Genomic DNA, 24,606 nt, shown 5'->3' on the forward strand with positions numbered 1-24,606 from the left:
ACAGTGAGCACCAGACCTGTGTTCAAGTAATGACTTAAATGTAATGTAAATGTAATGTTCTTTTTTTTTCTTCAAATAATTGGAGTGTTTGTTTGAGCCTGCCTAGAATGCCAGATGGGTGAGGTTTTATACTTTTAGGACTATTCCATTGGTTCAATTGTACCAGACAAGTTCAATCAAGCGCAGCTAAAATATTTGACAGAAAATTAATACTATTTGAACCCCAGGTCGGATGAGGCGAGCACAGCAGGACAGCACTGTGGGAATAGCTATACTGTACACTCCTGAACTACGAAATAAGACACTTTTTAAAATACTTGTATTACCCCAAAGTAGGGCATCTTCTTGAGGGTTTTTCTTAAGAGTATCTGAGGATGTGTTAAGAGGTAGAGAGTTAGAGACCCAAGCGAGTGTTAGCCAGGGGAGTTGGATTACAAAGCAAAGACATTCTCCAGCTATTTGTGCTCAATGAAACCTAAGCTGCCACTAATCAGTTAACCTCAAATAAATTCACTACCCTGAGTTACATTCTAACACCGCTTAGTAATCTCATGTGTGCACTGCACGCTCATGGTGATATTGTGTTCCACCTCTTGGCAAGGGTTTTCCAGTTTTTTCCCCTCATATTTCTCTTAGCCCAATGCTAGTACGGATGAAAGTCATATGGTTGTAAAACTTTTAAACATGACCTCAGCAAGCAAACCTTTGTCACAAATTCAATATCCCATAGTATTAATCTAGTCTTTTCTAAGTAAAGGATTTATCTGCCACACATAGTCTCACTCTTGATATTAGAAGAAATAAACTCAAAGAAATGGTACATTCAGCGTCATTAGTGTATGTATGTATGTATGTTAATTTGCATCGTTCTGCAGGAATTTCCATTGTTTGATCATGGCACCTAAATAAAAGCACCACATTCCTGATTAATTTTAATCAATGAAGTAATTTGTGTCTGGGACTGTCTATTGGACTTGATATAACATTTAGACATACTGTATGCCTGTCACAGTAAGTACAAGATCTTGGAGAGTAAGATTGAGTTAACGCTGAAGAAGACTCTGGAGATCCGTGAGGAGAAGATTCATGGTCTGGAGTCTCGACTGGAGGAGTCTAGTAGTCTTAATCAGCAGCTGCGCACTGAACTCAGCACCGTACGTACCTATACACCTCTTTCATTCACACAGAAACACACACACCTACATATTTGAAGCACACACATTCTCTACTAATCATACTCTTGCACACACACACACACACACACACATACACATACACATACACACTTTCACTCTTACTTCTACACTCTTATGTACAGTGGGGCAAAAAATTATTTAGTCAGCCACCAATTGTGCAAGTTCTCCAACTTAAAAAGATGAGAGAGGCCTGTAATTTTCATCATAGGTACACTTCAACTATGACAGACAAAATGAGGGAAAAAATCCAGAAAATCACATTGTAGGATTTTTAATGAATTTATTTGCAAATTATGGTGGTAAATAAGTATTTGGTCACCTACAAACAAGCAAGATTTCTGGCTCTCACAGACCTGTAACTTCATCTTTAAGAGGCTCCTCTGTCCTCCACTCGTTACCTGTATTAGTGGCACCTGTTTGAACTTGTTATCAGTATAAAAGACACCTGTCCACAACCTCAAACAGTCACACTCCACTATGGCCAAGACCAAAGAGCTGTCAAAGGACGCCAGAAACAAAATTGTAGACCTGCACCAGGCTGAGAAGACTGAATCTGCAATAGGTAAGCAGCTTGGTTTGAAGAAATCAACTGTGGGAGCAATTATTAGGAAATGGAAGACATACAAAACCACTGATAATCTCCCTCGATCTGGGGCTCCACGCAAGATCTCACCCCGTGGGGTCAAAATGATCACAAGAACGGTGAGCAAAAATTGTTTTTCTGCAAAGGGACCAGGACGACCGTGTAAAGGAAAGAATGAATAGGGCCATGTATCGTGAGATTTTGAGTGAAAACCTCCTTCCACCAGCAAAGCATTGAAGATGAAACGTGGCTGGGTCTTTCAGCATGACAATGATCCCAAACACACTGCCCGGGCAATGAAGGAGTGGCTTCGTAAGAAGCATTTCAAGGTCCTGAAGTGGCCTAGCCAGTCTCCAGATCTCAACCCCATAGAAAATCTTTGGAGGGAGTTGAAAGTCTGTGTTGCCCAGCAACAGCCCCAAAACATCACTGCTTTAGAGGAGATCTGCATGGCCAAAATACCAGCAACAGTATGTGAAAACATTGTGAAGACTTACAGAAATGTTAGACCTCTGTCATTGCCAACAGGGTATATAACAAAGTATTGAGATAAACTTTTGTTATTGACCAAATACTTATTTTTCACCATAATTTGTAAATAAATTCATTAAAAATCCTACAATGTGATTTTTTTCCCTCATTTTGTCTGTCATAGTTGAAGTGTACCTATGATGAAAATTACAGGCCTCTCTCATCTTTTCAAGTGGGAGAACTTGCACTATTGGTGGCTGACTAAATACTTTTTTTGCCCCACTGTAACTTGTTCACTTACAATGTTTTTTCCCCCCACACGGTTGACCTCTGTGTTGTCTGTGGTGATCAGTTGAAGAAGACTCTGGAGGCTCTGAGACAGAGGCAGGAGGAGGAGACCCACTCACACAGCTCCACAGTACAGGCTGCAGTTCAGGGTCAGGTCCAGGGCCACAGCCAGGGTCAGGAGAAGTGGGAGACAGTGACGAGAGAGGCCACCGCAGAGCTCCTCAAATTCAAGGATCGCCTCATCGACATAGAGAAGAACGTGAGTGGTGTTCTTTTTATAGGGACAGAATGGATGATTAAGGATAGGATTCAATTAAAGGCAAGGTTTGAATGTTTGATTGAGATTCTGATGAGGATTCCTCAATAATGGCTGTGAATGCTTAGAACATGAGTAGCTAAACAACAAGTACAGTCTGTCAAAACATACTGGCATAAGCATGTGGCAAACTGTTATACAAATGGTACACACTGAGTGTACAAAACAATAAGCATCTCTGCTCTTTCCATGACTGACCAAGAGACCGGTTAAGGAAGGATTTTTAAGCCTTGTAACAATTGAGACATGGATTGTGTGGGCAAGATAATTTTTAAAAAGTGCTTTTAAACACGGTATGGTAGTAGGTGCCAGGCTCCCCGGTTTGTGTCAAGAACTGCAACGCTGCTGGGTTTTTCACGCTCAACCGTTTCACATGTGTATTAAGAATGGTCCACCACCCAAAGGACATCAAGCCAATGTGACACAACTGTGGGAAACATTGGCGTCAACTTGTGCCAGCGTCCCTGTAGAACGCTTTCGACACCTTATAGAGTACATACCCCGACGAATTGAGGCTGTTCTGAGGGGGAACAGCCTCGGGGGGCTGCAACTCGATATTAGAAAGGCGTTCTTAACATTTTGTACACTCGGTGTCTTGTCCATGTATAATCTTACCCACTTCCCTCTTTCCTTTCAGAAAGCAACCTTGCAGACAGAGAAGCACCTACTGAAAGATCAGCTGCGACAGCTAGACAACCAGAACAGCCAGCTGAATGCCCAGAATGTGGCCCTACAAGGGCAGGCTGTAGCACTGCAGCAGCACAACACCTTCCTGCACAAACAGACAGCCAAACTGCAGGTACTAAAATACATACTACAGTGGCTCTACTCCAACATGCAACTGTGCTTCTCGCTCTGAGCTTGGCTGTGTGGCGGTCTGGTGGTTGTTTTTGTTTTTCACCCCCTTGTTTGCATTCTTAGAGTAGCTGTGTCAGTTGTTGCCTATGTAGATGTTGTAGGATGACCAATTTGAGATGAAGAAAATGGAGATGTTGTGATAATCTGAGAATTATACCTCTGTGGTGTGTTTGAATGCCAGCTGACGCAGACAACATCTTAATGGGTTTAATAAAGTGATACTCTTCCTTTGTATCCTTCCATTAGGTGGAGAACTCCACCCTCAACTGCCAGAGTGCATCTCTTATGGCCCAGAATGCCGTACTGCAGGGCCAGGTGGGGGCTCTGGAGAGCGAGTCGGAGGCGTGGCAGCGGCAGCGGGAGGAAGCGTGGGTGGGTAGGGAGGGCGTGCTGCAGGACCACGAGCGCTTGCTGAGCGTTCACGAGAGACAGGCGGCGGAGTACGAGCAGCTCATCACCCAACACGCCGCCCTGAAGGGCAACCAGAGAGCTCTGGAGAAGGAGCATCGTGCACTGGAGAACAAGTGGGCCACACACAGAACACACATACATACACACACTCACAAGGGTTACACAAACCACTAGGCACAAACCACTGGGCACACACATTTATTTATATACACTACCGTTCAAAAGTTTGGGGTCACGTAGAAATGAGTGGGAGGCCCCGGTGCACAACTGAGCAAGAGGACAAGTACTCTAAACTTAGTGTCTAGTTTGAGAAACAGACGCCTCACAAGTCCTCAACTGGCAGCTTCATTAAATAGTACCCACAAAACACCAGTCACAACGTCAACAGTGAAGAAGCGACTCTGGGATGCTGGGCAAAAGGATAAAAAAGGCAATAAATCAAGAATAAATCCTTTTCGTTACATTTATTTACACCTCACACACTAAGTGATTGCACACATATGGGTCAGACTGAAATGGGTCACACACACACTAGTGGTTTCAGATATCACCCTCTTCTATGGAAACTGTTCTCTTGTTTGTCTGCACACACCCTTGTTTTTCCACCGTCCCTCCTGTACTGAAAAGATTATCCTATAGAGCCCCACAGTGGTGGAGTCATAATACCCATAAAACCTAGCGGTCAAACAGGCAACTGGTTCCAATCGTTTTTCCACCACTAATTTTTCCCATGGGGAATTTTAGAAACACTTAATATAAGGGCTACGTTTTGTGTAGGCTTACCCTGGCGTAGGCCAAGATGACTTTTATCAATATATTCAGCTCTATTTACTCTCAGATTAGAAAATGCAAAACTACAAATCACTGCAAGCACCTGCATGTAATCTGTAGCTGACACCTTTTCTTAACAGGTATTGTGTCTATTTAAAACTTGCACAAGACTGTTCACAGAATTGTCCATTTTAAAGACATTTAGACAATTTATTCATTACTACATTTAGCTAACATTAGATAGTTAATCCAGATATTCTTACCTTAGACGTGATTCTGCAGTCTCATCCAAATCACCATGGTATTTGTAGTTCTTTATGATAGCCACATTAGCAGCTAATTAGTGTTTCATCTTGGAGGGGTAAATACATGCAAATATATTGATAAAAGTCACCTTGTCCTAGAGAGATTTACATGGTTATCAAAACATCATGCCAGGGTAAGCCTACACCAAACACAGCCCTTATATTAAGTGTTTCTAAAATCCCCTATGGGAAAAATGAATGGTGGAAAAGCGATTGGAACCATTTTCCTGTTTGAACGCTAGGTTTTATGGGTATTATGACTCATACTGTGGTACACTATTGTGAACCTTACCGTCAGCTCAGTTTAAATGGAGTGATGTGAGAGGCACTGTGGACTGGCTGGCTGATCTGGCTGACTAATAATCTCTCCTCCTACCCTTCTTTCCTTAATGAACAATGGAGTAAGGGCCTGGGGTTGAGGCCCACGGATTAGAAGAGTCTGCCTGCTGTACCGTCAAGGGCCTAATCAGCTGGAATGTTAGCTGGTCCATATGTGCCTCAAAGCCCTTGGTTGTGTTTTCATTAGGGCACGCTGTAGCCAAATGTTTATTAACAGAACTAAAATTAGTGGTTATTGGACAGGTTGTGGTAGTCCCTCCCTGTTTCGGTCAGAGTTTTTCTTCTTCATTTGGTGAAAATGAATGAAACGACCCTGATGGGATAGCCAAGGTCTGTGATCATGGCAGCTCTTAGAACAAACCACCACCATGTCACAGGCGCTCAATATCTCATGACTTTTCCAACCAACTCTTGTCCAATCTAACATTGCTATTGTTGTTTCTTTCTTATTGAGTGTAAAGAGGTTAGGTGGTTTGGTGATCATTAGGAATCTATAAGGGATGGGATCCCCATGGCCTATTTTAGATGTAACACAACACACAACCTGGGGACAGTTAACTGGGCACCATATATATGTTTATGTGACTGCTGTGGAGGTTCTATCTTTGACCCAGTCTCCGTGTCTGTCTGTGCAGGTACATAGTGCTGCTGAAGCAGAAAGATGCCATGGAGGCAGTGGAGTCCACCCTTCAGAAGGAGAGGGAGAGTGTAAGAGAGGAGATCCACAAAAATGCGCTGATTCTGGGGGAGAACCAGAGTCTGAGGGGGGAGTTGGACCGGTGAGCTCAGTCAGCACAGCAGCACCTCTATACAACCACACCTACTAACTCCAGCTTTACAAACGTCACCATATGGGAGAGAATGAATATAGCCTAGTGGTTAAGAGCATTGGACCAGCAACTGAAAGGTCACTGGTTTGAATCTACAAAGCCGGCTGGGTGAAGAAATGTGCACTTGAGCAAGGCACATTATTCTAATTGATGCTCTAAGTCGCTCTGAATAAGAGTATGCTAAATGACTAAAATGTAGAGAACTGTGTTTCCAATGGAAAATATGTGTGCAGCAGAAAAACTGGTAGAGTACAGCCTGACGCTGGTACCCTCTGGTGGTTACATACTGTAATGGCTGACTTTCTCCTTATCTTGCTCCGTATTCACACACTACCACGTGTCATGTAACACTACAATCAGATAAAACTCTTGTTGCCATGTGGAAATGCCTGTGAATGGGCTGAAACAATCAGTATGGCTGAACTCAACGCAAAAATCAAACAAAATTAACTACCTACAAAACTGACGATCTGATCGTAAAATTAGGCTTTTGAAGAGTGATTTATTTTGCAAAGCACCAGGACCTCATATGTCTCTTCATACTGTCTCTTGACATACCCTGTAGGTTGACCCAGACTCACTCCCAACTGTGTGCGGAGTATGACGGGCTGCAGGTGCAGACCAAGGAGTTGAAGACCCGACTGAACAGAGCTCAGCTGGAGTTGAACCGCTGGCAAGCCAGATACAACTCGATGAAGGAGCAGCACCAAGGCCTGGACATCTCCATGACCAAGCTGGACAACCACTGTGAGGTACACACACCACTGACACTCGGGGACTGAAATCAGCTACTGCACATACAACTTTTATGCTTTAGAGACTTGAAAGTGCAGTTTTGTCCAGAAGTAGACTTAATTTGTGTCCTAATCTTTAATATACAACTTTATCTGGGTCAGTGTTACCATTGACTTAAACCATATGAAATGTTTAGTGCATTTCTAAAGTTGAATATAATACAATTGAATTGTAGTGACACATGTACATGCTGCAGTTTTAGCAAGTGTGTATCTCTATGTGTTCTGTCTCCAGCTGCTGACCCGTCTGAAGGGGAACCTGGAAGAGGAGAACCACCACCTACTGAGTCAGATCCAGATGTTGAGCCAACAGAACCAGACCCTGCTGGAGAGAACCATGGAGAGCAAAGAGCTCTACCACGAAGAGCAGAAACAGTACATGTAAGTGTGTGTGTGTGTGTGTGTGTGTGTGTGTGTGTGTGTGTGTGTGTGTGTGTGTGTGTGTGTGTGTGTGTGTGTGTGTGTGTGTGTGTGTGTGTGTGTGTGTGTGTGTGTGTGTGTGTGTGTGTGTGTGTGTTCACATGCAGGTATATAGAGGAAAGTCATTTTGATAATTGAATGTCATAAATAAATCTAACAACTCCTGTGTTTCCAGTGACAAGTTGAACTCGCTCCGGAGGCAGAAGGAGAAACTGGAGGAGAAAATCATGGATCAGTACAAGTTTTATGATCCATCTCCTAAAAAGTTAGTACGGTTACATTTTGATTTGCTAATAATGTAGCTTAGTCAATTAACTATGAATAGGATGACAAATGGCTCCATTAGCAAGCCCTAGAGCCCAGAGTTTTTCCTGGTCAGGTCACATGGTCAGTAAACCCTCCTGCCCAATTGTCCTGTATGCCTATAGCCTACCTTAGCTGTCCTCGTGCTCTCACAGTTTGGATAGAACGTTTGTGCTGCATAAAACCTGTATATTAATGCCAAATACAATCAGTCCACCATCAGAACAATAGCTTACTATGGATTGTTTCATTATGTAGACAATGTAGTCTAGCCTACTATACTATCTATAGCTTCTGTATTTACAGTATTTAGCAGGTATTTTTTTTATATTGCACATTGGAACTTGGACTCCGCTGCCGGGGAGATCTTTCTCATCACTCGTAGGCTTACCAGTGTTCACAGAAGGGGAGGTCGCTCTCATGAGTGCCGCTGGGTCTCTGGTAGTCATCAGCCTGGTTTTCTGGGAGAGGAGGAGGAGGGCTGGCACTATTCTTCAGAGGTGGAAGAAAATGAGGAACAAGGCCGCTGCCATTGTCAGGCCAGGGCAGTGAGGTCTCTGACGGGACTGGCAGGCTGCTAGTACTAAGTGCTGCATCAGTAGGCCGACTAGCTTACACCTGTCATGGTGTTTCGTCTGTCGAGGATGAGGTGGTAGCTTTGCTGCAGGGGTTTCCACTACGCCAGTGTGACCTATGGGCTGATGTTAGATGGATGTCTGAGTGTAACTGTGATTTCCTTTTTGTCTGTGTCTGTCAGGAGGAACCATTGGGCCGGGGCCAAGGCTCTGGCCAAACTCATCAAGCCCAAGAACAGACAGGACAGCTCCAGGGAGAGGGTGCGGAGCGCCCCTGACATTCCCCTGCCCGAACCTCCCACCTTGGACTTCCCTGACATCCCCCTCCCCACGCCTCCCCTTCCACTGCCCCCCCGCCAGTCCTGCCTCAGCCTGGACTCTGTATGGAACCACTCTCTGGAGGAGAACCACCTTGGACAGGGACACTTCCCTGCCCTCACCCCCACCCCCACATACTCCAGCAGAGGTAAGACAGACAGAGGGGATGTCTACTCATCCAGGGTAATTCTATCCCTGAATAATGGAAGTTGTCCTGGCCCTACAGTTCTACAAGTCCTCTTTTTTTCCACAAGAGGTAGCTGTAAACTAGCTACACAAAATCTAAAATGTCTTCCCCCTCAAACTCATCTTGCCTTTGTTTTTTGATGTCTGTTCTTCATTCTCTACTAGTTCAATGGGGATCTGCTGCATGACTAAACATTTTAATAGTTTATCTCATCATCTTTGTTGGGCAATTTCGGGCCCTGTTCATTTATATAATGCATGCAGTTAACTACTTTCACTCAATCTCTTTCTCCCTCTTCTCTTTGTCATTGTATGTAAAACATAACCCCCTCCTGTTCAGTACCCCCATTCCTTGCCCCAGCCCTGCCAGCAGTACCCCCTGTCACTGCAGCCAAGCGGTTTGGCTTTCTGAGGACAAGGAGCCAGGAGAAGGTTCCCAAGACGCCTCCCTCACAACGTTCTCACTCTAGACACCTTCGCTTCTGGTCCTCCTCTGACATCCCCACCTGCACCACCGAGCCCCTCCCACCCATCATTGGACAGTTCTAACACCACCATCTTCACTCATTCCTCTTTATTACACCACCATCTTCACTCATTCCTCTTCATAACACCACCATCTTCACTCATTCCTCTTTATTACCCCACCATCTCCACTCATTCCTCTTCATAACACCACCATCTTCACTCATTCCTCTTTATAACACCACCATCTTCACTCATTCCTCTTTATAACACCACCATCTTCACTCATTCCTCTTCATAACACCACCATCTTCACTCATTCCTCTTTATAACACCACCATCTTCACTCATTCCTCTTTATAACACCACCATCTTCACTCATTCCTCTTCATAACACCACCATCTCCACTCATTCCTCTTCATAACATCACCATCTTCACTCATTCCTCTTTATAACACCACCATCTTCACTCATTCCTCTTTCTTACACCACCATCTCCACTCATTCCTCTTTATAACACCACCATCTTCACTCTCCTCTTTATTACCCCACCATCTCCACTCATTCCTCTTCATAACACCACCATCTCCACTCATTCCTCTTCATAACACCACCATCTCCACTCATTCCTCTTCATAACACCACCATCTCCACTCATTCCTCTTTATAACACCACCATCTTCACTCATTCCTCTTTATAACACCACCATCTCCACTCATTCCTCTTCATAACACCACCATCTCCACTCATTCCTCTTCATAACACCACCATCTCCACTCATTCCTCTTCATAACACCACCATCTCCACTCATTCCTCTTTATAACACCACCATCTCCACTCATTCCTCTTCATAACACCACCATCTCCACTCATTCCTCTTCATAACACCACCATCTTCACTCATTCCTCTTCATAACACCACCATCTCCACTCATTCCTCTTCATAACACCACCATCTCCACTCATTCCTCTTCATAACACCACCATCTTCACTCATTCCTCTTTATAACACCACCATCTTCACTCATTCCTCTTCATAACACCACCATCTTCACTCATTCCTCTTCATAACACCACCATCTCCACTCATTCCTCTTCATAACACCACCATCTCCACTCATTCCTCTTCATAACACCACCATCTCCACTCATTCCTCTTTATAACACCACCGTCTCCACTCATTCCTCTTCATAACACCACCATCTTCACTCATTCCTCTTCATAACACCACCATCTTCACTCATGCCTCTTCATAACACCACCATCTCCACTCATTCCTCTTCATAACACCACCATATTCACTCATTCCTCTTTATAACACCACCATCTCCACTCATTCCTCTTCATAACACCACCATCTTCACTCATTCCTCTTCATAACACCACCATCTTCACTCATTCCTCTTCATAACACCACCATCTTCACTCATTCCTCTTCATAACACCACCATCTTCACTCATTCCTCTTCATAACACCACCATCTCCACTCATTCCTCTTCATAACACCACCATCTCCACTCATTCCTCTTCATAACACCACCATCTCCACTCATTCCTCTTTATAACACCACCATCTCCACTCATTCCTCTTCATAACACCACCATCTCCACTCATTCCTCTTTATAACACCACCATCTCCACTCATTCCTCTTCATAACACCACCATCTCCACTCATTCCTCTTTATAACACCACCATCTCCACTCATTCCTCTTTATAACACCACCATCTCCACTCATTCCTCTTTATAACACCACCATCTCCACTCATTCCTCTTCATAACACCACCATCTCCACTCATTCCTCTTTATAACACCACCATCTCCACTCATTCCTCTTTATAACACCACCATCTCCACTCATTCCTCTTTATAACACCACCATCTCCACTCATTCCTCTTCATAACACCACCATCTCCACTCATTCCTCTTTATAACACCACCATCTCCACTCATTCCTCTTCATAACACCACCATCTTCACTCATTCCTCTTCATAACACCACCATCTTCACTCATTCCTCTTCATAACACCACCATCTCCACTCATTGCTCTTTATTTAACCCCTTCTTTTATCTGTAACATCTTTACTTTTTGGCCCTCTGTCATTATTTCCTTACAGAAAACAGATGTCGTAATGCACACATACACACTTATCGAGCTTTCCTCCCATCACAACATACACTGTCTCTCTCACACACACACACACACACACACACACACACACACACACACACACACACACACACACACACACACACACACACACACACACACACACACACACACACACACACACACACACACTGAACTCTGAACTCTGAACTGAACAGGCTAGTTTGAGGCCTCCAGCCTCACACCAGGCACTCCACTCTGGGTAGACCCTGCAGTAAGTAGCCTTGTTTGGGATTGGAGCCCCCTCCTTACTGCAGCCAGCCAGCAGCTTTGCCTACTTCTGTGATAATGAGATATCTGTGTGTCACCTGATATGTTTAATCATGTAAAGTGGGCAACTGGGAAGAGCGATGCCTACCATCCCAATAAAGGCAGTTAATATGTCTGCTCTGTCTCTTAATCTGGCAGCCAGTATCAATCCCATGTTCCACATGGGTGGAGGAATGTTGCGGGGAGAATTACTTGATGGGGCAATCTGCAATATTTACTGCTGTTCAAAGGATTTCTGCTTCCCCCCAGAGTGATATAAATACCACTTAGGGAGTGATTGAGTGTTTAGGTTGTCTGTTAAGCGTTAGCCTGTGTTGCATTGGTGATAATGACTTCCTTCAGCTAGCACTATACTCTCCCTGACTCTCCTCGTCTCCCACCCAAACACCACAATCTCACATCTTCCTTTATTCCATATCCTGTACTCTTGTGTGCCGTGTGTCTGTCACTCGCTGCCATGCTTTTTTTTTTTACCATCACCATCCATCTCTTTTCGCTCCACACCATTCTTGTCATCCCCTCGCTCAGCCCACCTTGACAATGGCTGTGCTAAAATACAGAATAACTGCTCTATTGGATCTATTGATGTCTGCGACTACTAAACATGGTACGCTTTGAATCAATGACCAATCTCATGCTTGACTGAGGGAGCGAGGGAGCAGGGAAGGGAATTAAAGGCTTTGGCCAGCCATTAGCCTACCAGACACCCTACTGACTGAGGCACTGCTGTCTGTTAGCGTATCAATGCACTCTCTTTTTTAAAATGTATTTCACCTTTGTTTAACCAGGTAGGCTAGTAGAGAATAAGTTCTCATTTACAACTGCGACCTGGCCAAGAATAAAGCAAAGCAGTTCGACACATACAACAACACACATGGAATAAACAAAACATACAGTCAATACTACAGTTGAAGAAAATCTATATACAGTGTGTGCAAATTAGGTAAGATAAGGGAGGTAAGGCAATAAATAGGTCATGGTGGCAAAGTAATTACAATATACCAATTAGACACTGGAGTGATTGATGTGCAGAAGATGAATGTGCAATTAGAGATACTGGGGTGCAAAGGAGCAAGATAAATAAATACAGTATGGGGATGAGTTAGTTGGATGGGCTATGTACAGGTGCAATGATCGGTAAGCTGCTCTTACAGCTGGTGAGGGAGATATGAGTCTCCTGCTTCAGTGATTTTTTTGAAGTTTGTTTTAGTCATTGGCAGCATAGAACTGGAAGGAAATGTGGCCAAATGAGGAATTGGCTTTGGGGGTGACTAGTGAGATATACCTGCTGGAGCGCGTGCTACGGGTGGGTGCTTCTATGGTGACCAGTGAGCTAAGGCGGGGCTTTACCTAGCAGAGACTTGTAGATGACCTGGAGCCAGTCGGTTTGGCGACTGAGTATGAAGCGAGTGCCAGCCAACGAGAGCGTACAGGTCGGCAGTGGTATGTAGTATATGGGACATTGGTGACAAAACGGATTGCACTGTGGTGGACTGCATACAATTTGCTGAGTAGTGTGTTGGAGGGTATTTTGTAAATGACATCGCCGAAGTCGAGGATCGGTAGGATGGTCAGCTTTACGAGGGTATGTTTGGCAGCATGAGTGAAGGATGCTTTGTTGAAAAATAGGAAGCAAATTCTAGATTTAATTTTGGATTGGAGATGCTTAATGTGAGTCTGGAAGGAGAGTTTACAGTCTAACCAGACAGCTAGTTATTCGTAGTTCTAAGTCTAAACCGTCCAGAGTAGTGATGCTGGATGGGTGGGCAGGTGCGGGCAGCGACCAGTTGAAGAGCATGCATTTAGTTTTACTTGCATTTAAGAGCAGTTGGAGGCCACGGAAGGAGAGTTGTATGGCATTGAAGCTCGTCTGGAGGTTAGTTAACACAGTGTCCAAAGAAGGGCCAGACGTATCCAGAATGGTGTGTTGTCTGCGTAGAGGTGGATCAGAGAATCACCAGCAGCAAGTGCGACATCATTGATGTATACAGAGAAGAGAGTCAGCCCGAGAATTGAACCCTGTGGCACCCCCATAGAGACTGCCAGAGGTCCGGATAACAGGCCCTCCGATTTGACACACTGAACTTTGTCAGAGAAGTAGTTCTCTTCTGAGATCGAATCAGACAGGAAACTGCCAAGGCCTTCACTTCCTGTTGAAGTAGAACTGTCAGTGTTCTACTCTGTCTCAGCAGGCCAAGGTTCAGCCTGAATAACTCAAATTTGATTTCGCCTATTATACTTTCATTATGACTAATCGGATAGCAACATTGGTAGGTCCAAAATGCCTCTGAAAACCATTGTTGTACGTACCTTGTCATTTGGAAAGGTCTGACTGAAGAAGTGGTAATTGAGACTACTGTATATCAGTGTACCGTAGTAAACACGCCAAAGGCCAGGAGTTAACTTGTTCCCTTAGAAAGCTTTTGCTGACGGTAACCCTTCTCTGTTTTAACAAATGTATAGTCCACCTGCCCTAACTGTGTCCACTGTTCAGCAGCCTCCAGCTCAAATGCGTATGCTGTGTACAGAATGGGGTTTGTTTGGAAGGATGTGGTACCATCATAGATACTCTGTTGTTTGTTTCCCTAGCACTAAATGACAGTGGAGTGTCCAGAGGCAGGGAGCTGTTCCGTGCTTCAGGGGGCAGTAGTGAGGGTGTGAATGGCACTGAGGAGCTGTACGCCAGACGGAGAGGTGTGGAGCTAGGGGGGGCTGCTGCTCACTCCATCCCCGCCAACCACACCTCCACCTCAGGCCTGACACCCAGCTCCAGGCCTGGACGCAGGCCCAAAGGTACAGTGGGCCCAATGCCCATGCACTGCCATCTTCAATGACCATGACATAGTATAGGCCCGCATTATGTCCGTTCTATGTCATGAAACAAAATTGATTCAGCCTCTACTTAAAGTCATTAACCAGGTTTCCATACACAGTTTTGTGGCAGATTGGGCAAGTTTGCAATTTTACTGCAACCTATTTTGTAACAAAACCATTGCGAGAGTTGAAAATGCAATTGGAAACACATTGAACTTCTGCTTTAATGCCCCTTGTTCTCTGTAACCATTACCCATGTTGTTGCTGTAAATGAGAATGTGTTCTCATTTACCTGGTAAAATAAGGGTTAAATAAACGTTATTCAGTACATGGAAACTTCATCACAAAAGTGATTTGTATGTGCACTACGTATTCACGCACAGCATTTTATCTGCAACAAGTCAGTTTGATGGAAACCCCTTTGGAAATGCGCATCTTTTTAAAAATATTTGCATGACATTCTGTCGCCAATTGGATAGAAACCTAGCTGGTGTTCTAGAATAACACCAAACAGGTGACTTAAATCCCTAATCCCCCACAATGCATTATTTACACAGTGCTGAAAAATCTGGCTGACAATCAGTGTTCAGTGCTTTCTAATGGAATAATTCTGCTGTCCTCAGTCAATAATCACAGTCGCGGTCTAATGGAAAGTTTGTTTACTTTTCTTGAAACCTTCTGGTCGAATCTCAGAACCTTGTCCCATCAACTGGGGAATAGATACACAAACACTTACAGGAAGGAGCCTTGTGGTTTTAGACTACATCATCTTGCAGAGCCAGTTTCTACATGATATTATACAGGAGCAACATTTGGATTCAGTATATAGATACTAAGTCGACTATCTATAGTTTATCTATAGGCTGTCATATAGGGTTGAAGCATGTGGAGAGACATAAGCTTATGGCTATGCTCATGTAAAATGAAAATCTTTAAATTTATGAGCTATACTTGAAATACAGGTGGATCACTTCCTACTGTGTTTAAATACGTTTTAGTTTTTTTCCTACAGCTTGGGGATTACCCTTAATCGCCCTTTACACTACCCGACCTTTCAGGCTGCACACTTTCAGTTGTAAAGTGGGACAGGAACAGTTAATAAGAGATGTTGGTGCAATGATGTGGTAAAGTTGTGGGGAAATGTCTGTTAAGACCAATGACTCATAACACGTACCTTTTTCGCTCTATAAATGTGTGATGACGTGAATGAGTAACTCTCACTTCCCCCTTTCCTGTCTGTGTCCTCTGCAGGTTTCATCTATGAGGACGACTCTCGGGTTCACTCCCCTGATGCTCATCTTGTCCATGGAAACGCAGGTAAAGAACAAGGATGATCAATACATGACGGCTCGTTGTCCCTCTCACTAGGTTTCTTTCATTCTTGCTCAATCACTTTTTTCTTATTCATTCTTTCTCTCCCTTACCTCTCTGACCATAGTGAAAATGTAGTCCCCACCATTTCTTTCTCTGCAGGTTATCGACCAGGCTCTGCTGAGCTCAGTCGCAACACCTCCAGCAGCAACTCCCCTGTCAACTGCAAAGGTACAACCAGCATCTATTCCTATCTGCAAACCCTGCAATGTACCTATTCAATAGATGTTTTTATTTTTAACAATCTTTGCTTTCTATACCAGACTTGATGTTACACTAAGCATATCTCCAACTGCTATTTTAGCCTGCTTTTTGGTACTATCCCCAACTACGGACTTAATGAAGTCATTTTCTGCAGTTATCTATCTCTACCTCCCTCTGTCCATCCAGATTCCCTGGAGCACCTGCAGGACCGTTCTGCCAGTCTGTCCAGTGATGACGTAGTGGGCCTTAGTCACGACGTGTCCCACTCCCTGACCCTCCCCTGGAGCGCCATTGTCCCTTACGACGCACACGCCCACACCCCGGTCCAGAGGAGTGCACCCCGGCCTGGTAGCCACCGGACCTCCTCCCCTGGCAGCGAGATGGTCACCTTGGAAGAGTTCCTGGAAGAGAGCAACACCCTGTCACCACCCACTGTAAGCATTGACACACACATATGTGCCAACCACTGTAAGCATAGAGAGATAATTTGTCATGGGGAGATGGATAAAGGGTTTGGGATGTGGGGGGTACTAGCTTAGTATGGTTAAACATATTCATCAACAACTGGAAGATCTGGCACATACTATGCCATAATGTGATGTATGGGGGGTTTGGCATGAATGGTGCTGTGGATATAGCCAGTAGTTTTATTTGACACATATATTCTGGGTTGTTAAATTTCACCAGCCACTATAAGCATACAGTGTCATACGGAAATGGATGAAGGCGTTTTGGCTTCTTATGGCCAAATCTCATGTTTTAAATTATGATGTGCAATCATTTAGTCTAGGTTGGCTGAATTATTTAACTATCTCCCAAAAAGAGCCTCTAAAATATGAATGGTCTGAACTAAGTTTGTTTTTTACATCTGCAAATGAGGAATACTGAACAGGTTTCTCTCTTTAAGTCCCCAGTTTTAGATATAAGGTAAGGTCTAGTTCTGTGGTGAGTGATGCTATGTAAAGCATGTTTTTGAGAGGGCGAGAGCACTCATCCTAGAATATCCAAGGCCTGAGGTAGTAGTCCCATCCACCAAACTACCAGGTGTGAAACAGGGAAGGGACTCTGGGGGTATGCTAACTTTGTATAGAGCAGACCTAACTCTATTAAATTAATCTAAACAGGAACATTTTAAATTTGGCAAAGAATTAAAAAGGAAATGAGAGAAATTTCCTTTTGTACTTTAACTACATTACCAGTCAAATGTTTGGACAACACCTACTCTTTCAAGTTTTAATTTTTTATTTTTTTACTATTATCTACCGTTATAGAATAATAGTGAAGACATCACAACTATGAAATAACACATATGGAATCATGTAGGATCCAAAAAAGTGTTAAACAAATCAAATTTTATATTTTATATTTATATTTATATTTGATATTCTTCAAAGTAGCCACCCTTTGCCTTGACAGCTTTGCACACTCTTGTCATTCTCTCAACCAGCGTCATGAGGTAGTCCTCAATTAACAGGTGTGCCTTGATTGAAGTTCATTTGTGGAATGTCTTTCCTGAATGCGTTTGAGCCAATCAGTTGTGTTGGGACAAGTTAGGGGTGGTATACAGAAGATGGGCCTATTTGGTAAAAGACCAAGTCCATTTTAATGCAAGAACAGCTCAATTAAGCAAAGAGAAATGACAGACCATCATTACTTTAAGACATGAAGGTCAGTCAATCTTGAAAATTTCAAGGACTTTGAAAGTTGTTGCAACTGCACTTTAAGAAACTATCAAGTGCTATGATGTAACTGGCTCTCATGAGGACTCTGCTGCAGAGGATAAGTTCATTAGCGTTACCGGCCTCAGAAATTGCAGCCCAAATAAATGCTTCAGAGTTCAAGTAGCAGACACATCTAAACATCAACTGTTCAGAGGCCTTCATGGTTGGATTGCTGTAAAGAAACCACTACTAAAGGATACCAATAATAAGTAGAGACTTGCTTGGGCCAAGAAACACGAGCAATGGACATTTGACCAGTGGAAATCTTTTCTTTGGTCGAATGAGTCCAAATTTGAGATTTTTGGTTCCAACTGCCGTGTCTTTGTGAGAAGCAGAGTAGGTGAACGGATGATCTCCATGTGTGGTTGCCACCGTGAAGCATGGACGAGGTGTGATGGTGATGTCTGTGATTTATTTAGAATTCAAGGCACACTTAACCAGCATGGCTACCATAGCATCCCATCTGGGTTGCGCTTAGTGGGACTATCATTTGTTTTTCAACAGGACAATGACCCAACACACCTCCAGCCTGTGTCGGGGTTATTTGATCAAGAAGGAGAGTGATGGAGTGCTGCATCAGATGACCTGGCCTCCACAATCACCCAACCTCAACCCAATTGAGATGGTTTGGGATGAGTTGGACAGCAGAGTGAAGGAAAAGCAGCCAACAAGTTCTCAACATATGTGGAAACTCCTTCAAGACTGTTGAAAAAGCATTCCAGGTGAAGCTGGTTAAGTGCCAAGAGTATGCAAAGATGTCATCGAGGCAAAGGGTGGCTACTTTGAAGAATCTCAAATATAAAATATATTTGTATTTGTTGAACACCTTTTTTGGTTACTACATGATTCCATAGGTGTTATTTAATGTCTTCACTATTATTCTACAATGTAGAATTTTTTTTTAAATAAAGAAAAACCCTTGAATGAGTAGATGTGTCCAAACGTTTGACTGGTACTGTATTTGCACATCGTTACAATCCCGTATATAGACATAATATGGCATTTGAAATGTCTTTATTCTTTTGAAACTTTTGTGAGTAATGTTTACTGTTCATTTTTATTGTTTATTTCACTTTTGTTTATCTATTTCACTTGCTTTGGCAATGTAAACATTTCCCATGCCAATAAAGAGAAAGAGATTTCAATGCATTGCTCTCTTTCTATCTCTCTGAATGCATTGACCAATCTGATTGTTTTGTGCCCCTCTAACCACTTAAAACACTAAAACTAATTAAGACGCTTAACTGTTGATGCCTAAACACTCCCATTGTTCCCAAAGTGCTGTTCCCAAAGTGCTGTGCTGTATTGATTGATGCCTGAGCAGTGGCGTTATCTCACAGTCCCTGTATTTTTGTATTTTTTTAGCCCTTTTTCTCCCCAATTAGTAGTAGTTACTGTCTTGTCTCATCGCTGCAACTCCCGTACGGACTCGGGAGAGGCGAAGGTCGAGAGGTCCTCCGAAACACAACCCAACCAAACCACACGGCTTCTTGACACAACGCACATCCAACCCGGAAGCCAGCCGCACCAATGTGTCGGAGGAAACACCTAGCGACCTGGTCAGCGTGCACTGCGCCCGGCCTGTCATAGGAGTCGCTAGTGCGCGATGAGACAAGGATATCCCTGCCGGCCAAACCCTCCCTAACCCCAGACGACGCTGGGCCAATTGTGCGTCGCCCCATGAGCGAACCCAGAACAGTGCATTAGACCACTGCGCCACCCGGGTGGCCCCTCAGTCCCTGTATTCTTAATGATGCAGGTAGGTGAGACCAAATCAATACTTCACCTTGTTTATAAAAAGGATTTCTTAAATTAGTTTTCTTATCGTCTCATTGGCTGTTATCCCTGCGAGCAGTGAGCCGGGGAATCTTTAATGCTGTTTAACGGGCACCATCTAAACAAACATGATTGGATCACTCTGATTTTGTCTGTACAGTAATCCAGGATTTTGAGCATGGAGAGTTATAGCTCTGGATGGACTCCCTCCCTGGGTGATGAGGGTTTATTTCCTTGATGAACCTGTCTACGTACTGTTTCTGTCTCCCTTCTCCCTCCCCTCAGGTGCTGTCAGGCAGTCGGGAAGATCTGGTGGCGGACTACTTCAACCCATTAGAACAGAGAGAGAGATCCACCCTTTGTCGGCCTTCTCCTCTGAGAGATGGAGCCAAGACCCCCACCAGCTATGTTACGCCCACTGTGAAGAGAGACACAGACCTCCACCGGGCTGGTGAGGGGCCAGGCAGGACCTCCAAACCAGGCCAGTGTGTCAAGCCCAGTGTCCTGCTACAAGAGGGATCCACCTCCATGCCCCAGTCCCACTCACAGACCCTACCCAACCGGACCAGCAACGGGCTAGGGACAGGGGGGCGGCCTTTTGCACCCTTTGCACCCTATGGAGGAGGTCTGGGCAGCAGCAGTTTGTCTCGGACCTTCAGCCTGGCCTCCGCTGACCTGCTGCGCTCCAATGGTCCAGGTAGCTACCGGTCAGACATGGAGGCAGGAGGCTCGCCCAGCCGAGGTGGTGGGGATGGGGTGGTCAGGAGGCCTGGGGCTGGAGCCACGGCCAGGGAGCGCCCCCAGTCTGCCAGGTTAGCAGGACCCTTGGACATCGACCCCCGCAGACTGTCTCTGGCTCCACCCAAAGAGGAACCTCTTAACCTGGCCCCTCCCCAGCACCACTCCTCCTCCCTGTCCCTGCAGCCCAAGTGCTACGGAGGGAGAACAACACCAGGCTCCACCCCCAGGAACAACAGCCCCAGCTCCGGACTGCAGCCACAAGGACAGCCCACCCGCCAGAAGAACCACTGTGGGGAGGTTGCCATGTTGAGGGCAGCGCCGGCTCTGAGGCTGGAGGAGCCACAGGAGGGGGATGCGAGGCTCCAGGCTGACTGCCCGCTGCTGAAGAAACCAGAGGTGGGGGGAGGAGGAGGGGGGCTGAGCTGCAGCACAGAGGAGCACCCCAGGAGCAACTCCGCCTCCCCAGACCCCAACAACGACCCTCAGACTGTATGGTATGAGTACGGCTGTGTCTAGGACCCGTTATTGTAGTGGCAGGCCTCAGTACTGTACAAAAACTTTTCTTCCTGCTAAACCACAGGATGCCTGGTCTGGCACCGCTAGGCTGGTCCTCACTGTACTGGACCACGTCTTTTCTGTTTCTGACCATTTGAAACTTCCTAGCTGCTTTTAACGCTTCATAAAGGAAATTATACCCCAAAGAGACCACCACACCACACCACAGGGCGCTGTACCCAGCTGGCAACATATGGTTGATTTGATTTGCATGACCAACACGTGGGCATGGTACTAAGGGACCGCCAGTGCCGCAGTTACATTAACATGTACAGGAATGCTTTGAGGAAGGCAAAAGCACTAGAGAGAAAAAAAGAAAAGAAAAATGCATTCGTTGCTATTGGACAACACTGGTTGCTCTATGTGCACTGTATGCACAGCACAGTGGGTCTGGCCCTGTCCAATGAGTTCTATTCTGAATCTGAAAAACTAACATTTTGGGGAAGGAGAGAAAGACCACTCCCAGAGTAATTGCATGGTAAGGTCTGTCCTCCATCTTTAGGAGCTTGAGGACAGATTGTTTATCTCAACACAGCCTCAGTGACACATTACTGGAAATGGGTCAGCTCCCGCTTTGAACATACTGTTTTCTGTTGCGTATGTGGGTGACCCAAACTATGGGCTTTTGCATATATCTCATCTCAAAGTGAAACTGGCTTGTGGGGAGCATGTAATTCATCCCATATCTGTGTTTGTGTACGCGAGGCAGGACGAAACAGGCAGATATACCATAGAGGGAGGGAACACCAGACTGACCAACTCATGAAGAGAGACAAAGCAGGGCTTTTTGTAGCAAGAGGGGACCATTTCTGGAGGAAAGGATGATGGACAGAGAGAAATTAAGAAAGATGAATGAGAGCTTCAGAGACATTGGTCAGGTTGAAGAATTAAAAAATGATATGTAAAATGTTCTGCATGACTAACCACCATTAATGCCCCAGAAAACTGATCCCTATACAATAGATGTGATGTGCAGAAAATAAATCTTATTTAAAAAATCTAAAGAAATCAGCCAAGACCTCAGAGAGAGAAAAGTTGTACACCTCCACAAGTCTGGTTCATCCTTGGGAGCAATTTACAAACGCCTGAAGGTACCACGTTCATCTGTGCAAACAATAGTACGCAAGTATAAACACCATGGGACCACGCAGCCGTCATACCGCTCAGGAAGGAGACGTGTTCGGTCTTCTAGAGATGAACATACTTTGGTGCGAAAAGTGCAAATCAATCCCAGAACAACAGCAAAGGACCATGTGAAGATGCTGGAGGAAACGGGTACAAAAGTATCTATATCCACAGTAAAATGAGTCCTATATCGACATAACCTGAAAGGCCGCTCAGCAAGGAAGAAGCCACTGCTCCAAAACCGCCATAAAAAGACAGACTATGGGTTACAACTGCACATGCGGACAAAAATTGTACTTTTTGGAGAAATGTCCTCTGGTCTGATGAAACACAAATAGAACTGTTTGGCCGTAATGACCATCGTTATGTTTGGAGGAAAAAGGGGGAGGCTTGCAAGCCGAAGAACACCATCCCAGCCTTGAAGCACTGGGGTGGCAGCATCATGATGTGGGGGTGCTTTGCTGCAGGAGGGACTGGTGCACTTCACAAAGTAGATGGCATCATGAGATGGGGAAATTATGTGGATATATTAAAGCAACATCTCAAGAGATCAGTCAGGAAGTTAAAGCTTGGTCGCAAATGGGTCTTCCAAATGGACAATGACCCCAAGCATACTTCCAAAGTTGTGGGAAAATGGCTTAAGGACAACAAAGTCAAGGAATTGATGTGGCCATCACAAAGCCTTGACCACAATCCCATAGAAAATGTGTGGGCAAAACAGAAAAGGCGTGTGCGAGCAAGGAGGCATACAAACATGACTCAGTTACACCAGTTCTGTCAGGAGGAATGGGCCACGATTCACCCAACTTATTGTGGGAAGCTTGTGGAAGGCTACCCAAAATGTTTGACCCAAAACAATTTAAAGGCAATGCTACCAAATGCTAATTGAGTGTATGTAAACTTCTGACCCACTGGGGAATGTGATGAAAGAAATAAAGCTGAAATAAATCACTATTATTCTGATATTTCACATTCTTAAAATAAAGTGGTGATCCTAACTGACCTAAGACGGGGAATTTTTACTTGTATTAAATGTCAGGAATTTTGAAAAACTGAGTTGAAATGTAGTTGGCTAAGGTGTATGTAAAATTCCGACTTCAACTGTAAGATATGTAAACATTATGTAGTAGAGCATGAAAATATTTGGCACTCAAATCTTCCTTCAACTTGTTCTATTCAGATACCAAACAGATTGATCAAAGGTTGGCATGATTAGCATTCCCGAGAGGAATATCATCTGTTTGCTGTGGATCACACACATGCCTAGGCAGGTAGCCTAGCAGTTAAGAGTGTTGAGCCAGTAACCGGAAGGTTGCTGGTTTGAATCCCCGAGCCGGCAAGGTGGACAAATCTACCGTTCTGCCCTTGAGCAAGGCAGTTAACCAACAACAACAACTGCTCCTTGGGCGCTGATGACATGGATGGCACCTCTCTGATTCAGAGTTGAATTTGGAAGACACATTTCGGGTGAATCCATTCAGTTGTGGAACTGGCTAGGTATCCTCCTTTCTTGCCTCTCTTTTCTATGCACAATATGTGTTCCATCACCATGTGTTTTGTCCGACTGGTACTCGGTTCTGTGTATACTGTACAGTAGGTTAGAGATTGGAGTTTGATAATCATGACCAAACACTACTAAAAAAAGACTAGTTATGACAGACCTACAAACGTGCAAAGATACTGAAATGTAAATATTGCAGATGTTTGTGATTTGTTTTCATGGGTTAATGAAGATGCATAGACGTTTTTTTGTCCAAAAACAATTGAAACCTTTTTCAATAAAGTTTTGTAAAATGTAGTTTCTCCTGGCTGTCTTTGTAGGCCAATTTATGTTACTGTGTGACAATAGTTAGGGTAATACGTGATGGCATTACCCACACCATGCAACTGCTAAAATATTATTAGAGTGTTAGTCCCAGCATGTATCGCATGAATAGACACAGTAGGAGTGTAGTTTACTGGAAGGAGGAGGACAGGGAATTCACTCACACGATGAGTGACATAGATGCAGTTCAAGATGTCCTGCAGTGGCGCAACGAGCATTCTTATCATGAAAGTGTGCTTTTGATATATATTTTACTCACCTCCCACACATTTCTCGGGAAACTGTTCTGTGGTGCTGAGGGAAACACATTGGGACCACCTGCCTCACGTTCCTCAGTGGCACTCTTGTGTGGTACAGCAGCGTTACTTTCGTGTTAGTAAAAAAATAGCGATTCTTTCTTCAGAGCACTGACGGAGTTGTTACGGAGAAACCTATGGACTCACCATCAGACAGCGCGCGCCCAGCCTGTTAAAAGGGGAGCAGATAAGGTAAACATATTTTTATTTTATTTATCCTATCTTTATAATAATGTAAACACGTGCTTTATTTTGTAACACGTGCTTTATTTAGTCAACTGTATATTCTAAACCTTGTC

At 44.4% G+C, this 24,606-nt stretch overlaps 1 protein-coding gene across 1 annotated transcript in view; it reads left to right on the plus strand.

The window, feature by feature from the left end:
- The window catches only part of LOC124046596 (protein Daple-like), a 111,464-nt gene extending 89,290 nt beyond the window's left edge, over positions 1–22,174 (plus strand). Inside the window, exons 19-32 of the mRNA XM_046367145.1 lie at positions 1,013–1,154; positions 2,603–2,797; positions 3,492–3,653; positions 3,959–4,236; positions 6,174–6,317; positions 6,934–7,120; positions 7,398–7,543; positions 7,758–7,847; positions 8,643–8,926; positions 14,469–14,672; positions 15,945–16,010; positions 16,167–16,235; positions 16,455–16,702; positions 20,051–22,174. Coding sequence (XP_046223101.1) covers positions 1,013–1,154; positions 2,603–2,797; positions 3,492–3,653; positions 3,959–4,236; positions 6,174–6,317; positions 6,934–7,120; positions 7,398–7,543; positions 7,758–7,847; positions 8,643–8,926; positions 14,469–14,672; positions 15,945–16,010; positions 16,167–16,235; positions 16,455–16,702; positions 20,051–21,022 — 3,187 coding nt within the window. The 3' untranslated portion in view covers positions 21,023–22,174. The remainder of the gene's footprint in view (positions 1–1,012; positions 1,155–2,602; positions 2,798–3,491; positions 3,654–3,958; positions 4,237–6,173; positions 6,318–6,933; positions 7,121–7,397; positions 7,544–7,757; positions 7,848–8,642; positions 8,927–14,468; positions 14,673–15,944; positions 16,011–16,166; positions 16,236–16,454; positions 16,703–20,050) is intronic.
- The last annotated feature ends 2,432 nt before the right edge of the window (positions 22,175–24,606 follow it).

This window comes from Oncorhynchus gorbuscha, linkage group LG10 (genome assembly GCF_021184085.1).
Source record: "Oncorhynchus gorbuscha isolate QuinsamMale2020 ecotype Even-year linkage group LG10, OgorEven_v1.0, whole genome shotgun sequence".
NCBI lineage: Eukaryota > Metazoa > Chordata > Actinopteri > Salmoniformes > Salmonidae > Oncorhynchus > Oncorhynchus gorbuscha.